Genomic DNA, 17,201 nt, shown 5'->3' with positions numbered 1-17,201 from the left:
GGCTAGACTAACTTATCGATCAAAAAATGGTTAAATGACATGGATAATTGAGTGACTGTCAATGACTGACAAAACAAGAGGAAAACTGCTGATGCACAACCACATTTTGAACTTACACCTTGTGTATTGTACTATTCTAACTCTCAAGAGTAAGTTCAGACCCCAACTGAGTTCCCCCCCAAGAAATTTGCTTATGCCCGCAGCTGGTCCTGCATATGATTGTTTATATTTTCAGTGTGATGACATAATCCTAATGTAGTTGTTATGTATCCAATAGTGGAGAATGGAGATCTTGATTGAAGTTCCCCATGCCATGATAGCAGGGCCGTGCACAGAGCTTTCATAATTCATATCTCGAAAATTATAACATACCATATGCCTCTGTTGCGGTGACTCCTTGAGACATAATTGACATTGGGAAAAGAGTGTGGGCAATCAGCTGACCATTGATGATGTAGATGATTGATGTAAATCTGCTTGTTAGCCACCTCAATTTCTTTTACTGATTGTGATTTACCTCTATGTCTTACTGCCTCTCTCTGTTGCACATATCAGCTAACCAGACTGAATATTGATCATGCTGTAGGCTAAATCAAGCGTTAATCAAATGTTATGCTGCTGTGGCACTATTGTTGATATTTAAACTAGCTAGCTACACACACTCAACCAGTGACCGCATCTCTCAAGGCATACATGTTTGGATAACAGGTGCACGGATTCTCTGTACAGGACAGACTGGGCAAAAGGCGCAACCGGGCACACGCAAGCTCCATACAGGGCAGATCAACAGGTGCAACTAACAGAAAGGATGGTGGCTAGTGAACTTAAAGGCTTGTCTTGCGGGCAGTAGGTTCCAACCAACAGTGACAAAATATGTGTACAAAAAAAATACTACCACCCAAAAGGGCAATTTGGAGACTGGAAGGGCAAAGGGGCATGTGCTCTGCACAGGTAGAACCATATCTGTGCACGTGCCTGAATGATTGAAGATATTACTTCAAAGTTTCACTCCCACTCTCTTATGCTCTCTGACCCTGTTCTGATTTTTCCATCTCTCATGTAGAACCCATATCCATGAAAAATTTAAAACGGAGGTCAGAGTTTTTTGAACAAGGTAAAACACCCCTGATCGAGTCCTTTGAATGTCAGAATGCCATACCAACATACCAATCTACTGGACTCCATAGAAGTGGTTACAAAATTCTCACTTCTTGCTTGTGTGTTTTGATCAATGATCAATTCTAGTCTGTTCCAGAGCCATATAGGATAGCGATATACACTATACTTTATATACAAAGGTATGTGGACACCCCTTCACATTAGTGGATTTGGCTATTTCAGCCACACCCGTTGCGATCAGGTCTATAAAATCGAACACACAGTCATGTAATCTCCATAGACAAACATTGGCAGTAGAATGGCTTTACTGAAGAGCTCAGTGACTTTCAATGTGGCACCGTCATATGATGCCACCTTTCCAACAACAACAACAACAGTTTCTGCTGTGCTAGAGCTTCCCCAGTCAACTGTAAGTGTGGTTATTGAGAAGTGGAAACGTCTAGGATTAACAACGACTCAGCTTCGACATGGTAGGCCACACAAGCTCACAGAACTGGACCGGCTAGTGCTGAAGTGTGTAGATCGTAAAGATCGTTTGTCTTAGGTTGCAACAATAACTACTGAGTTCCAAACTGCCTCTGGAAGCAAGGTCAGCACAAGAACTGTTCGTCGGGTACTTCAAGACATGGGTTTCCATGGCCAAGCAACCACACACACGCCTAAGATCACCATGCGCAATACCAAGCTTCAGCTGGAGTGGTGTAAAGCTTGCCGCCATTAGACTCTGGAGCAGTGGAAATGTGTTCTCTGGAGTGATAAATCATGCTTCATCATCCGGCAGTCCGACGGACTAATCTGAGTTTGGCAGATGCCAGAAGAACACAACCTGCCCGAATGCATAGTGCCAACTGTAAAGTTTGGTGCAGAAGGAATAATGGTCTGGGGCTGTTTTTCATGGCTCGGGCCCCTTAGTTCCAGTTAAGGTAAATCATAGCGCTAGAGAAAACAATGACATTCTAGACAATTCTGTGCTTCCAACTTTGTGGCAACAGTTTGGGGAAGGCCCTTTCATGTTTCAGCATGACAATGCCCCCGTGCACAAAGCAAGGTCCATACAGAAATGCTTTGTCGAGATCGATGTGGAAGAACTTGACTGGCCTGCACAGAGCCATTACCGCCTTGGGGTGGCAGGTAGCCTAGTGGTTAAAGCATTAGGTCAGTAACCAAAAGGTTGCTGGATTGAATCCCCATTACTGTCAAGGTAAAAATCTGTTGTTCTGCCCCTGAACAAGGCAGTTAACGCACTGTTCCCCGGTAGGCTGTCATTGTAAATAAGAATTTGTTCTTAACTGACTTGCCTAGTTAAATAAAGGTTAAAAAAATAAATACAATTAAAATAAATAAAAACCCATCGAACACCTTTAGGATGAATTGGAACGCTGACTGCGAGCCAGGCCTAATCACCCAACATCAGTGCACGACCTCACTAATGCTCTTGTGACTGAATGGAAGCAAGTACCTCCACCATTTATTGGAAAGACTTCCCAGAAGAGAAGATGCTGTTTTAGCAGCAGGGGGGACTAACTCCATATTAATGCCCATGATTTTGTAATGAGATGTTTTACGAGCAGGTGTCCACATAATTTTGGTCATATAGTGCATATCTATGGCTCTGGGCTATTCACTAAGCCATAAGCCTAGAAAGTAATGCCATCACAAGGCTAACTCGGGTGCCATATGCTGTCAGGTGAATGGTACAGTATGTTGGTATGATGTCCAGGTGTCACATATTGGCTCCCCTCCTTTTCAACCTTGCATGCTTTGCTGTGCTGTGCTTTTGCTCTTGTGTTATTACTAATAGCCAATGCTTTTGCATGCATCAACATGCATTTTGGTGACTGTTGACTTTTTTTGACTCTTTGCATCTTGTGCATGTTTGTTGTTATATCCATTAAAAAACAAAAATGATGAGATGTTAATAAGTTGAATCTAGTTAGTGTGATGTACTTTGGTAACACACCAACAGTATGTTGGGACCTACTATTCAGCAGTCAGGGACTGTTATTCTGCCAAAACATATACTCTTTGTGGCAATATTGGACTGTAGGTCTGTATAAGGACTGTATAAGACTGTAAGTGAATTTTAAATGCATCTTGTTTGCTTCAGGCTTGATTTAAAATCTCAAATTATAGCTGAGGGTCTGGTTAAAGTTTAAACAGCATTTAAAAGTTTTAGAAGTTGAAACAGTCAAATCTGAACACACACTCAACCTCAGATAAGAGTTGAGATTTGAACAAGCCTGTCAGCTTTTGTTCTGTATGGTAGCTTATGTAGCCTCCAGGTGTGTGATATTTAAATACATGTATTATATCTATCCTAGGTGTCAGTCTGTGTGTCTGCTTTAGCAAACTTTTAACTGTCTTAACAAACATGACAATGAAGTAGTATTTTAGAATACAGGAACAATGCTTCTCATGGCAGCATATACTGAATGCTGTATATCACTCTGAGATGTGACTGTTAACATTAGATCGATTTATTTGATGATTGTTATTCTTTTTCAAGGAGGATCAGAGTCAGCAAAATCAGATGTAAGCAATTCTATTTAATATTTACAAAATGTTTACAAGCAAGTGGTTGGTTTTTTTTCTCTCAAGTACGTGTTTATGTTGTTAAGTTTTTACAATGCATTGACCCATCAATGTGAGTGACATCTTTACTGTGTGGGATAGTAATGCGTTATTTAACTACCACACCAAGGGCAGGATCCTGAGCCCCCTTAAACTCCTTGATTGAAAATTCTAGTCCCAACCTTTGTGACATTGTTCATACAATAACTCAAACTTTGAAATTGGATGGTGAACTGAAGCATCTGTGGTTCACTTTGAATAGGTTGACTGGAGGAATAATATAACAGCTCAAGTTTCAACTATTCATCTTAGTCATAGACACTGAAATACTGTACATGGGTAGCATGTTAATACATAAACAATGAAACATTTAAATGAAAAACAAGTGATATGCATGACAATATTTATAAGGGTTGGAGAGACTCAAATAGCTTTGTTGATTAAGTGTGATTAAGATACTGTAAGAATTACTTATATTCAAACATCAGATGAAGAAAAAAACAATAAAGTAATTTGTGTATTTGCAGGATAAATGTGTTCACCTATAAAGGAATAATGGCAATGTCTCTTCTCTACTCTCCTCTTCCTCTCCTCCATCAGATGCAAGTTGCCTCCATCGCTCCCTCCTCTAACCGCTTGTCCTGTGACCCGGAGGAGGAGCGCAGGAGGCAGGAGAAATGGCAGAAGGAGCAGGAGAGACTCCTACAGGTAACAGTGTGTGGGGTGGGAGGGGGGGGGGAGTTGATTGTTGTGTGTGTTTTTGATTGTTTGTTTTGTTTGTTTGAAGTGTGTGTGTGTGTACATTTTGAATTACTCCCGAGGTCTATTTATGGAGGTAGAGAGATAAAAATGTGTTCAGCCTGACCCCTGCAGAGCAGCTGTAGACTAGAAGCCAAGGCTCGTTATTCCTCCACTCTGTATTCCCCGCAGGTCAAACGGCCTAATTTCTTAATGAGACATAGTTACTTGGCAGAAAATCTAACAAGGTTCACCTACTCTGGGGAACGAAGCTGGAATGTAGAGCTGAGCGGTTGAAGGTGAAACTTTGAGATTGTTTTTGTTCTCAGGAGTTAGGTCGACTTCATCTAATCCTTGTCTTCCAATTGCCCTTTACTTAGGTTTTGGTAGACTAAAATGTGGAAATTATTTTTTTTGTCGGGATATTAAGGGCTGTCAATTGTTGAATGAGTTGAAGCACTTTCCTTGTCTTTACCATGAAACCAGAACTTTCTATTTCTATTGTTTAACAAGAGAGACTATTTTCCTCTTACATCAAATTGTGATTAAAAGTGGTTGTCAGTAGGGGGCCGGCGACCAAAGTGCTTGATAAACTCTGAATGTGTGTTTATGTGTGTGTGTGGGTGTGTGTGTGTGCATACAGTACAGTAACCTGTCTCTCTCTGTGTGCGTGTTTGTGATCAGGAGAAATACCGTTGTGACCAGGAGAAACTGGAGGAGGAGTGGCGTCGGGCCCAGCAGGAGGCTGTGACAGAAGGGGGAAGACACCACCAAGAGGTGAGGAACCATATCACTTTAGCAATGTAATTTTCTGGTTGTAACTCAGGACTTTGGCTTGAACCCTTTACTGTCTGTTCCCCAGGTGCCGAGGGGCCTGGAGATGGACAGCAGGAGTATCAGCCCCCTCTCCCCCCTCCGCCAGCCTACCATGCCCTGGGAGGACAAGGAAGCCCACGAGGAGGAAAGAGGGAGGAGGGTAGAGGAGGAAGCACAGAGAAGACAGGAGGAGGAAGAGAGGAGGAAAGTGGAGGAGGAGCGGCAAAAGTGGGAGGAGGGGAGGAGGACGGAGGAGAGGGAGCAAGAGCTGCTGCGTCTTCAGGAGGAAAGGAAGAGGAGGGAGAAGCAGGAGGTTGAGGAGAGGAGACAGAGGGAAAAGGAGGAGCTGAGATGGCAGAGGAGAAAGGAGGAGGAGAGGGGGGAGAGGAGGCGCCAGGAGGCTGCTGAACAACAACACAGGGAGAAAGAGAAAATGCAGGAGCAGCAGCAGCAGCAATGGTTAATAATAATAATATGTATTTTCTTTAAAGGTTTAATTCACCCAAATTACAAAATTACATATTGGTTTCCTTACCCTGTAAGCAGTCTATGGACAAGGTATAACAGCAATCCATGCTTTGTTTAAGTTTCTCTGGCACTGTTTCCAAATGCTAACATTTTAACATTTGTGGCACTAATCTAATGCAAGTCGTTGTACCTATGTTAGCATTTTTCACACATCATGTCCAAATTATCCTAAAGTATCAAAAATTGATTATGTAGCCGAACAAAGTCACTTATAGATTATGCTCCAGTATACATTACCAGAATTTTGTATTTTCCCCCCCCAGTTTTTCAATGATGCTTTTTACAATGATAAAGATTTGCAATAATGTTGTTTTTCCTCCATAATTCTCCCTTCCCATCCTACCCAGTTCCCTCCCCTAATTTTGAAAAAGTACGTATCATTTGTGTGCAGTCTAAAAAACAATCTGGCAGTGGGAGGAGGATAAATTGGCAAATGTAGAGTTCAAGCTGAACAGAAGTTGAATGAGTTAAATAGTGGGCCTTTCCGAAAACCCGTGCTTGAGTACTCATAGTTGGGTTGATGGAAAGATAAAGAGTGGTTGGGGGATGGCAAGTGCGAAGAGAGGTTAAAGAATTAAATTGATGGATAATAAAAATAGCAAGCACACTAATAAAAAAGAAGAATGACGCATAACAGTAGTGGTCTTGCTGAAGCAAGCACACTAATAAAAAAGAAGAATGACTCATAACAGTAGTGGTCTTGCTGAAGCAAGCACACTAATAAAAAAGAATGACGCATAACAGTAGTGGTCTTGCTGAAGCAAGCACACTGATAAAAAAGAAGAATGGCGGATAACAGTAGTGGTCTTGCTGAAGCAAGCTATCTTCTGTAGCGCTTTTGTCGTTACAGACATAATGTTAAAGGCTTTAAGATTTGTGTGTGCTAAATCTTCAAATGCTTATTGTAAACACCAACTCACTACAGTATATTAAACATTACCATTTAGTTCATTAATAATTAATTGTTGCCTGTTTACTTTACACTGTATTGTAACCTCTAAACCCCACTAATGGTCTGCCTGTGTTTTGTCTTCTCTGTATGCGTTTTGTCCTGTCTGTCCTTGTCTGTTCGTCTGTTTCTTCTGTCTGTCTGTCTGTCTGTCTGTCTGTCTGTCTGTCCATCTGTCTGTTCCTTATTTCTCTGTCTGTCTGTCTGTCTGTCTGTATTCCCTATCTATATTATCTTTATACTGCTGTAACCCCATAACCCTTTCGCAAAACTGCTGGCAGGGTCGGGGACTCCTATGGCTATGCCAAGGCCCAGCCTGAGATATCCATAGCAGACAGGTCAGTGTGTGTCTGCCAAGGTCCAACCTAAACATCAAATACTTAAAAAATAAAATAAAATACTCAGATTATTTGCTTACGTCTTGCTTGAGTGCCAGATGGGCTGGGTTTGCAGTTTTCTGAGTGCATGCGTGTCTGTATGCATTAGAATGGCCACGGCTTTGCCTCTGTTGCAATCAGACAAACATACAGTATGACTTAATTGCCTTCATAAAATCTGTGGTCTGTTACTAGCAAACGCAAAGCATGCCTCAGCCTATAACTAATACATTATGTTCTAAGAGTCAATACTTAACCAACAGAACTAAATGTGTAGCGCAGCCCATGTCCCAAATGGGACCCTATTCCAAAAACAGGGCACTACTGTTGACCATAGCCCTAATGGCTCAAAAATATTACATCACAGCCTAATTCTAAAATGGATTAAAAACAATAATAACTCGGCAGCAATCTACACACAATAATACACCCTAATGACAAAACAAAAACAGGTTTATGTTTTTTTGTGCAAAAAAAAACAAACAGAAATACCTTATTTACTTAAGTATTCAGACCCTTTGCTATGTTACTCGAAATTGAGCTCAGGTGCATTCTGTTTAAGTCGCTCTGGATAAGAGCGTCTGCTAAATGACTTAAATGTAAATGTAATGTAAATGTTTCCATTGATCATCCTTGAGATGTTTCTACAACTTGATTGGAGTCCACCTGTGTAAAATTCAATTGATTGGACATGATTTGGAAAGACATTGAAGATCCCCAAGAACACAGTGGTCTCCGTCATTCTTAAATGGAAGAAGTTTGGAACCACCAAGTCTCTTCCTAGAGCTGGCCGCCCGGCCAAGCTGAGCAATCGGGGGAGTAGGGCCTTGGTCAGGAAGGTGACCAAATACCTGATGGTCACTCTGACAGAGCTCTAGAATTTCTCTGTGGAGATGGGAGATCCTTCCAGAAGGACAACCATATCTGCAGCACTCCACCAATCAGGCCTTCATGGTAGAGTGGCCAGATGTAAGCCACTCTTCAGTAAAAGGCTCATGACAGCCTGCTTGGAGTTTGCCAAAAGGCTCCTAAAGACTCTCCGACCAATGTCACATCCGGAGGAAACCTGACACCATCCCTGGGGATGTTTTTCAGTGGCAGGGACTGGGAGACTAGTCAGGATCGAAGCAAAGATGAACTGAGAAAAGTAAGGAGAGATCCTTGATGAAAACCTGCTCAGGACCTCAGACTGGACTGAAGGCTCACCTTCCAACAGAACAACGACCTTAAGCACACAGCCAAGACAACGCAGGAGTGTGTCAAGCAAGTGTGTCAAGCTTGTCACGTCAATCAAAGAGGACTCATGGCTGAAATCTCTGCCAAAGGTGCTTCAACAAAGTACTGAGTAAAGGATCTGAATACTTATGTAAATGTTACATTTTGTTGTACAAATTCTTTTGCAAACATTTCTAAAAACCTGTTTTTCTTTGTCATTATAGGGTATTGTGTGTAGATTGTTGAGAGAAGGCTGTAACGTAAAAAAAAATGGAAAAAGTTAAGGGGCCTGAATATTTTCCGAATGCACTGTAAAGTAAAAAAGTGGTATCATAGAGATTATGCAACAAAGCCTGAAGGCTTATTTCCATTGCAGGCCACTCATGTACTGTATGTGTTCATGTATTGAACTGTACGCATTTGAAAATACAAAGAATTCCAAGGGCCCTGGTCAAATGTAGTACACTTTGTAGGGAATAGGTTACCATTTGGTACGACGTAGACTAGTATATCAATAATGTGTTTTACAGTGTACATTGATTTGAGAGATAATGAATTTTCTTGATTATCAGCCCCTAAATGTGTTTTGTTGTGATTGGCAGGGCAAAGTCGAAATCTACTCCAGAGCTGGATGACGTGGAGAAAACTAAGGGTCAGTGGGGATTTACTAATGTCCTCATCAATAGTAGTTCATCCTTATTGACATTCGGTGGAAGTTGAACCATTACTTAGCTGCTCAAATTAGCAAGGGAGGGAAGGTGTGTGTGTGTGTGTGTGTGTGTGTGTGTGTGTGTGTGTGTGTGTGTGTGTGTGTGTGTGTGTGTGTGTGTGTGTGTGTGTGTGTGTGTGTGTGTGTGTGTGTGTGTGTGTGTGTGTGTGTGTGTGTGTGTGTGTGTGTGTGTGTGTGTGTGTGTGTGTGTGTGTGTGTGTGTGTGTGTGTGTGTGTGTGTGTGTGTGTGTGTGTGTGTGTACCCGTGTAAGTAACTCTATGTCAGTGGGTGTGAATACTGTACACACTGTGCCCAGGCTGGTACGGCAGCTCGGGAGGCATGGCCCAGAGGTTACTGGAAGAGGAGTTGAGACGTAAAGCAGACAAAAAGGCCCAGAGTCTCCGGGCTGTATCAGAACTGGAGTTGGAGAGGAGAAACATCCTAAACGCCATGAGATACAGAGAGCCAGAAAGAGGTGTGGTTCACAACCTTGACCGTTCCTCGACCTCTCCTGACCACTCCTGTCTAATCAATGCAGGACCCAGTCAACCAACAAGCTCAGCCGATCAATCGCGTTTAGCATGGATGAATATATAAACAGACACTTCCAGCTTTTATAATATGTCTTGATCATGTCCTATTGGTCACTGAAGCTGAATACAGAAAATGAATCTGTCCTCTCCAGTGGCTCTGTCACAATGATGAATCACTGGTCTTATTGGTGTTTCCTGGATGAATCACTGGTCTACAGTCTATTTCTGGACTTCCATCCAATCTGATTGGCTCTCATGTCTATCCCCTGACACCCTCTCCTCTCCCATTGACTCATCTTTATTTTCTGATTCCCTCTTCTCTCTCATTGGCCCACAGTGACTAGCAGCTGTGGGATAGGCGAAGGATTGGGGAGGAAGGGCCAGCAGAGCATACCCCAGGCGGAGCTGGAGAGGCAGCAGATCCTGCAGGAGATGAAGAAGAAGACCAACCTGGCCACAGACAACAGCTGGATCCGCCAACGCTCCACCAGCACCACCAACAGCAAGGACCCCACTGCCAGCCCCATCAGGAGGTATTCTTCCTGGGGCTTGACTGGAGCTCCGCTGGCATGGGGGAAGTAGATCAGTAAAGTACAGTGTGTGTGTTGAATGATTGATAGGGGTTAAGCCAGCCTCAATGACCCTATTAGAAGGTACTCTACCTGGGACTCACATGGGCGTCCATATTAGGACAGCTCCACATAACTCTGACACCAACTCCAAGTAACTCTGACACGCCTTCCATGGATTTGTGACTACTCTGTTCCAACATGGACAGCACACTAAACTGCCTAGATTGGGTCACCAGGGGTTTAATGCTGTATAATGCTAGCTTGAATGAGTGTGTGTAACATGTTAACACATAATTTACAACAACTATTTTAGTAGAAGTAACTGTTTTTAGTGACTTTAACATTTTGGGCTCTAGCCTGGATGCCAGTCTCTTTTCTGTTGCAGTTATCAAAAGAGTTGGCTAAATCAGAAACATAATGGCCTGTGGTATCCAGGCTATTTGGGTGCTTACGCTAACCCGCTAACATCTGGTAATCTGTTCAACTTTTCAGAGGCGAGTCTCTGGACAACCTGGACACTGCGCCCCGTTCTTCCTGGCGCTCGTCATGGACACCGGGAAGCACCTCGTCCATCCCCAACTACAGCCGGCCTCATTTTGCCCTTTCTGGCCTCAAAACTACATCCTCCTATAGTGGTGTTGCCTACGGTGGTGGTGGCTATGGCAGCGGGGTCGGAAGTCGTCCTGGCTTAGCCACCCTGCCCTCCTCCCTCTCCATGAGCTCCCTCAGAGAGGCCAGGGGGTGTAACCTATCTTCCTGGTCCCTGCGCTCACCCTCGCCATCCCCCACCCCTTCTCTTGGCCCCGAACCCGAGTCACGCCCATCCTCACAGCAACGCAGCAGGTAAAACATCCAACGTCCAATCACATGGCACACTGCTGCTTGCCAAAGAACTGAGTCGGTAGATTTGCTCCCAAACCCTGATACAATGTCAGATATCGGAGCTAAAAGTCAGATTCTCGATCTGGGGTTAAGGATAACACCAAAAGCCCTTGCTCAAAGTAACAAATGCTGACATGCATCAAAATGTCGGTGCTTAGGCGTTTGTGTTCACCATAAACGTGAACCACGGTTTCTTTTTTCTTTTTTTATATTACAGCATATTGAATGACTATCATTCATATTCCATTCACCCAGCTCAATGTAACTGATAGGTTTAGGCAACTACATGACACTCATATTATCCCTATACCCATCATGAGGTTGCTGCAACCTAGCCTACGAAAGAAAGTGTATCACGTAGGTGCACATGTCGAGAGACAAATTGGAGTAAACAAGGTGACAGTGACACATTCAATACCGCGTTGCACACTCTTGCCTACATCTAGTTGATCTAGTTTGTAATCATTAGTCCAAACAGTTGCAAAACATTCCAAGAGTTTCTATTGGACAAATTCAGGTAGGTCTATCCCCATTTCATCTGCTTCCAATTAAGAAACATTTTTCAACAGAATTGACAGAATGAATACACCCCTGATCACCACACACACGGTTCACTTTCATAGCAGCCACATACAAACAGCACTATCACTTTTCTCATTGTATAATTCCTTCTCTCATCAACGTTTACCTTTTTCCCTTCGCTTGTGGACAGTGCACAACACAACAGCTGTCTTGACCTCTCCAAGCTAAACCTTCATACCATAACCGCTAACCACTGCACACAGCCTACATCGTTGTCAACCATATTGGCTAACGTCATAGTCAACATAGCTACTAGAACTAACTCATTAGTAAATCCACTACAATCACACAGTTCAGGGTACAGCAAGCAATTTAGCATCTACACAGGCGGCCCACAGTGGTAATAAATTAATAAAACCAAAAGCTTATCTCGACTTGGAAGAGTTCCAGTGTTGGATAGCCAGCTAGCTAACATAAATAACATTCCTCTCTATTCGAGTAGGCTAAGTGACTCAAAATTGAGCTCAGGTGGATCATGTTTCCATTGATCATTCTTGAGATGTTTCTACAACTTCATTGGAGTCTACCTGTGGTAAATTGAGCAATCGGGGGAGAAGGGCCTTGGTCAGGGAGATGACCATCCAATACACATATAACATGAACAATTATGAAAGTATTTTTGTTTGAATAGGAATGTGTGTGTATTCTCAGTTATCCAGTGTGGTTGATGGTGCGTGGGAGGGCATGTATATTCTCGGTTCTCCAGTCTGTGTGTCTGTGTTCTCCAGTCAAGTTATGGTTCTGCATTCTGTATTCTCAGGTCAGTGAGTGGCAAGAAAGTCTGTACGCTCTGTGACACGGTGCTGGGCAAGGGAGCTGCCATGATCATCGAGTCCCTGGGACTCTGCTATCATTTGACCTGTTTCAAGGTGAGAGTTCAAAGTTCAAGACCGGACTTGGTCCATAGCAAAGACTAAACCTACCTGATCCTCTCAGTACTAACCTTATCCACGGAATGAGACTGTACTAATATGGACAACTTGATCCTGATTAATGTTATACTAACCTAACCAGCATGAATGGATCACAATCTGGTCTGATCCTTTATAACCATACACACAAAACCAAGGAAACAGAAGCCCAAAGTCCCACTGGGTTGTAAGATGGATAGTTGACGACTTTTCCAATGTGGCCAATCATTACCATTTAATTAAGGTTTCCAGTGTAACATGACTGGAGTAATGTTTCCATTCACTATTTAGTTAATTGAAAAATACAGCTCTTCCAAATTCCCGAAGATCTATGACTTGCTGCAGAAATGGCAAACAGTTTGGGACATTGTTATCATGGTTTTATGAGCATTTCAGGAAATCTGACTGCATTTGTGCCAAACCTCAATAATCAATCCTTCACCTCACTATTACCTATCACCAACACTTGCTGCTGACAACATGACGAGCTTCCAAAAGTCTCTACATGTATACTTGGGCATGAACTGTCAGTTTTTTATAATCTCAGTGGTCTCTCTGTCTGTCAGTCAAGTGTCAGGTGTCTCTCATGGACTCTGTCTATCTGGTTGTGGCTCCATGGGTATATGTCTAGCACTCTCCCCGTGGCTCCTCTTTCTGTGGAACTCGTCTTTTGTCCAGGGGCCAACTTTCCTCTCCTCTCCCCACCCGGGAGTGAGGGATCTGGGCTAGCCCTCATTGACCATTTCCCTCTCTCCCTATCCTCCAGTGTATCGACTGTAAGTCTGACCTAGGAGGATCGGAGGCCGGAGCTGAGGTCAGAATACGTAACCGACAGCTCTACTGTAACTCCTGCTACATGCGATTCAAAAGTGAGTATGACTTTTGCTGGGTACCAGCTGAAATGTGAGCCAACTAGAATCAAAGCTGAATAATAATAATTTGGTGGGTGCTTACATGTACATGTGTAAATTGGAAATATGTTTTTGCATATCCCAACTCCGCTTGAGAGTGGGGTCACCATTGTTCAGCACCCCTGGAGCAATTAGGGTTAAGTGCCTTGCTCAAGGGCACATCATTTCAAAATGTTCAGCTCAGGGATTTGAACTAGCAACCTTTCAGTTACTGGCCCAATGCTCTAACCACTAGGCTACCTGTCACCATTTATAAAAACTCCATAGGCATACCTGACCGGTATCTTCCAATAGTAACAGGGCTCCTGTTACTATTGTCTGTGTTGTGTCATGTCAGTTATATTATGTTGAGTCGTGCCGTGTCATTTAGTGATATGCTGTGTTGTTGTGTTATCGAATAGTATTGTGTTATAACCTCTATCTTCTTCCCCCTCTAGCTGGACAGCCAACGTCCATGTGACAACGCTGTACTAGAGTAGATAAAGGACTACTTGACAACAACCCATGAACACTGCAACCAGATGTAACTTCAGATGTATTAATGTGGTTTTGTGATTTGACAAAAAGCCCTGATTCTTCAATTAACAACTATCTTGTTCTTTATTTCTACTGTACACTTGAGAGGGTGAGATTGACCAAAAAAAGAGAAAATGTTGATATCAACGTATTATTTTTACCAGTTGCTTGTATAAAGTAGTAGGGATGTGCATGCGCCTGCGAGTTTTAGACTTTTAGCTGAAAATAGGGTTGGAAAATTCTGAAAACATTCCCAAATATCAGAAATCACTGGTGGAGAGTTTGGGAATTTTGCAACCCTAACGAAACAATACTGGAAATTGATTTTGGTCTTGTTCATGAGATTATTGATCCTGATTACTTCATACTTCAGAGATGTAAGAGTTTTCATGTTAGGCTGGGGGAAGTCTGCGATTTATTCTCCTTTTCGCCTACAAATCTTTTGGTTACAACAAGTTTGTTGTTGACTAAGGTTTGTTGTTGACTCTTTATTTTTATCGATGTGCCTTTTTGGTTTGTTATGGGGGAGATTATTTAAATAAAATGTATTGAAAATATATTTAACCTCTTATGGCTGCATCCCTTGTTCTCAATTTCCGCCTGAAGACATACCCCAATCTAACTGCCTGTAGCTCAGCCCCAGAGGCAAGGATATGCATATTCCTGGTATCATTTGAATGGAAACATTCTGAAGTTTGTGGAAATGGTAATTGAATGTAGGAGAATATAACACAGTAGATCTGGTGGAAGAAAAGAGAAAGAAAACTTATGCTCTTTCTATCGTTTTTTTATTGTTGTAGCATCATTTTTCACATGTACTAGAATAGCCACACCGTCAGATAGGATGCTGGAGATAATTTTGATGGATAAGAGGGCAACTGTAGGTGTGCAAAGAGGGCAACTGTAGGTGTGCAAAGTTTCAGACTGATAACTTCAGGAATGGGTGAGCTACATGACATTTAGCATGAAGTCACCCAGGTGTCCCACACAAGTTTCCCAAATGTACCCAAGTGGCCGAATTGGTGAAATGACCTATAACTATATACAACAGTGCAAATAACTATATACAACATATCAAAAAGTAATTCTAATACACACACACACAAACAATGTTTAAACAAATATTAGAAAATACATATTTTTTTTAAAACAGTACACCCTTTGGAAGTCCTCTACACAATATTTTGCTGCCTGTGTCATGTCCAATAGCAGTCTCTTTCCGGTGTAAAGCATAGGCAAACTGAACAATGGTGCAGTTCATGCGACACAGAACACAACGACGCCTCCATGCTGTGCCCTTTTGGCCCTGAGGCACAGTCATGCCTGCAGTAATGAACTGTGGCATATGAACACCACTGGGGGCAGAGGTAGAGGGGACAGCTTGGCACCGGGGGCTCCCATTCGGAGTCGTTATCACTGTGAAAGATAACATTTAAAAAATATTTGTATTGTATGAGCCTTTTATCATCACATAAAATAAACAGATATGTATGGTATAGAGCAGAGGGAACAGTCACTGTGAAGTGCTGTTCCATTCAACTCTGGCCATTGTTGTGGGCCTGCCCTCCCCTGAACAGCACCCAATGGCTATTTCATATGGAAATGGGGAGGAGTAGCAGGCGCAGTGGCCATGTGTGTGTTTGCTGTTCTACTCCATTCCATTTGAATAAAAAAATTGAAAATATAATCTGAAAATATGTATTTCTAACATGGAATATCACATATACAGTGCCTTGCGAAAGTATTCGCCCCCCTTGAACTTTGCGACATTTTGCCACATTTCAGGATTCAAAAATAAAGATATAAAACTGTATTTTTTGTGAAGAATCAACAACAAGTGGGACACAATCATGAAGTGGAACGACATTTATTGGATATTTTGCACGCCCAATTTTTCAGTTTTTGATTTGTTAAAAAAGTTTGAAATTTCCAATAAATGTCGTTCCACTTCATGATTGTGTCCCACTTGTTGTTGATTCTTCACCAAAAAAATACAGTTTTATATCTTTATGTTTGAAGCCTGAAATGTGGCAAAAGGTCGCAAAGTTCAAGGGGGCCGAATACTTTCGCAAGGCACTGTATACACACATACATATTTACACACACACACACACACACACACACCCAAACAAACCAACACACACACACACACACACACACACACACACACACACAAACAAACCTCACATTTCATTGCAAATTGCAAAATATATATATATTTATTTTTCTTTTTGCAAAAATATATATATATATTTATATTTCATAAAACGGCATTAGCACTTATCCGTCCAGAAGTACGTCCTGTCCTTGCTGAAACAGCTCCTCAGTTTCTGTTTGAATCATAACACTCAAATATTCCTCAAACTAAACATCTGTCTCACTTTCACTTTTTCACTTTCACTTTAGACTTTGACTTCGCTTTTCCTGATTTATTTGCAATTGAAATCATTGAAAATACAACTTTCCGAAATACTACTGCACGTAACAAGCATCACAGCAACTCCTCTGATAGTCAAGGCAAGAATGGAGTTCCTTATGCGTGCATTTACAAACAAGGAATGGTGGTCCAACCAAAAACCATTACATACTGGCATTTACCTCAGCTCATTGGCTATCTACCCAGCTAGATTTCAAGAAGATCAGTGGTTATTGGGCAGAAATACATTCAATCAATGAAGCTTCGCTAAAATTATTGGTGCGCAAGGAAGTAATTGCTCGTTGTCTTCAAATCAGTTCACTTCGGTCAATACTTCCACAAAAAAACAATGACTTTTAGCTGTGTTGCAAACATCCAGAGGAATGCGCTGAAACCAACCATGACTAGATAAACGATTGTTTACGGTGTGTAATTACGTCGAATGCTCCGTAAAAAATTGATAGAGATGGAATTCACGGCACAATCAGTTTACAAAATGTTTCGACTTAGGCTATAAAAATGGATTTCATCAAAGAAAACGGCACTTCATTTGATCACTGGGACCCTCAGGAAGAGAAATAAGAGCAAGATATCAGAATGTAAGTCATAATTTTACCTTCAGATGTGAATGTGTAAAAACTGCCATGGCGGAAAATGTTTCTGTTGTTGATTGCTCTTCTCAAACAAAAGCATGGTATTTGGTCTCTGTAATAGCTATTTTAAATCGGAAAACATAGTTTGATTACCAAGATTCTAATGTTTTGAAGGATGTAAGACACTTGCATTTTCAAGAATGTTTAATGTTACGACATTGTATTTTTAGTTGTCACTCTGAAATTTCCCCTGATGTTAATC

At 41.9% G+C, this 17,201-nt stretch overlaps 1 protein-coding gene across 11 annotated transcripts in view; it reads left to right on the top strand.

Moving 5' to 3' along the window:
- Positions 1-14,489, top strand: part of LOC135519935 (LIM domain only protein 7-like) — a 134,802-nt gene extending 120,313 nt beyond the window's left edge. For 7 of the 11 annotated variants that reach the window (XM_064945172.1, XM_064945173.1, XM_064945171.1 and 4 more), the window contains 13 exons: positions 1,064-1,114; positions 3,626-3,651; positions 4,291-4,398; positions 5,113-5,205; positions 5,291-5,703; positions 7,003-7,059; positions 8,916-8,965; positions 9,340-9,498; positions 9,894-10,089; positions 10,621-10,971; positions 12,353-12,461; positions 13,270-13,372; positions 13,852-14,489. In XM_064945172.1, coding sequence (XP_064801244.1) covers positions 1,064-1,114; positions 3,626-3,651; positions 4,291-4,398; positions 5,113-5,205; positions 5,291-5,703; positions 7,003-7,059; positions 8,916-8,965; positions 9,340-9,498; positions 9,894-10,089; positions 10,621-10,971; positions 12,353-12,461; positions 13,270-13,372; positions 13,852-13,874 — 1,739 coding nt within the window. In that variant the 3' untranslated portion in view covers positions 13,875-14,489. The remainder of the gene's footprint in view (positions 1-1,063; positions 1,115-3,625; positions 3,652-4,290; positions 4,399-5,112; positions 5,206-5,290; positions 5,704-7,002; positions 7,060-8,915; positions 8,966-9,339; positions 9,499-9,893; positions 10,090-10,620; positions 10,972-12,352; positions 12,462-13,269; positions 13,373-13,851) is intronic. The other 4 variants (XM_064945178.1, XM_064945177.1, XM_064945180.1 and 1 more) reach the window with 4 other exon arrangements.
- The last annotated feature ends 2,712 nt before the right edge of the window (positions 14,490-17,201 follow it).

Source organism: Oncorhynchus masou, chromosome 29 (assembly GCF_036934945.1).
Source record: "Oncorhynchus masou masou isolate Uvic2021 chromosome 29, UVic_Omas_1.1, whole genome shotgun sequence".
NCBI lineage: Eukaryota > Metazoa > Chordata > Actinopteri > Salmoniformes > Salmonidae > Oncorhynchus > Oncorhynchus masou.
Note: the sequence above shows the minus strand (reverse complement) of the source record. Positions and strands in the feature narration are given on the sequence as shown.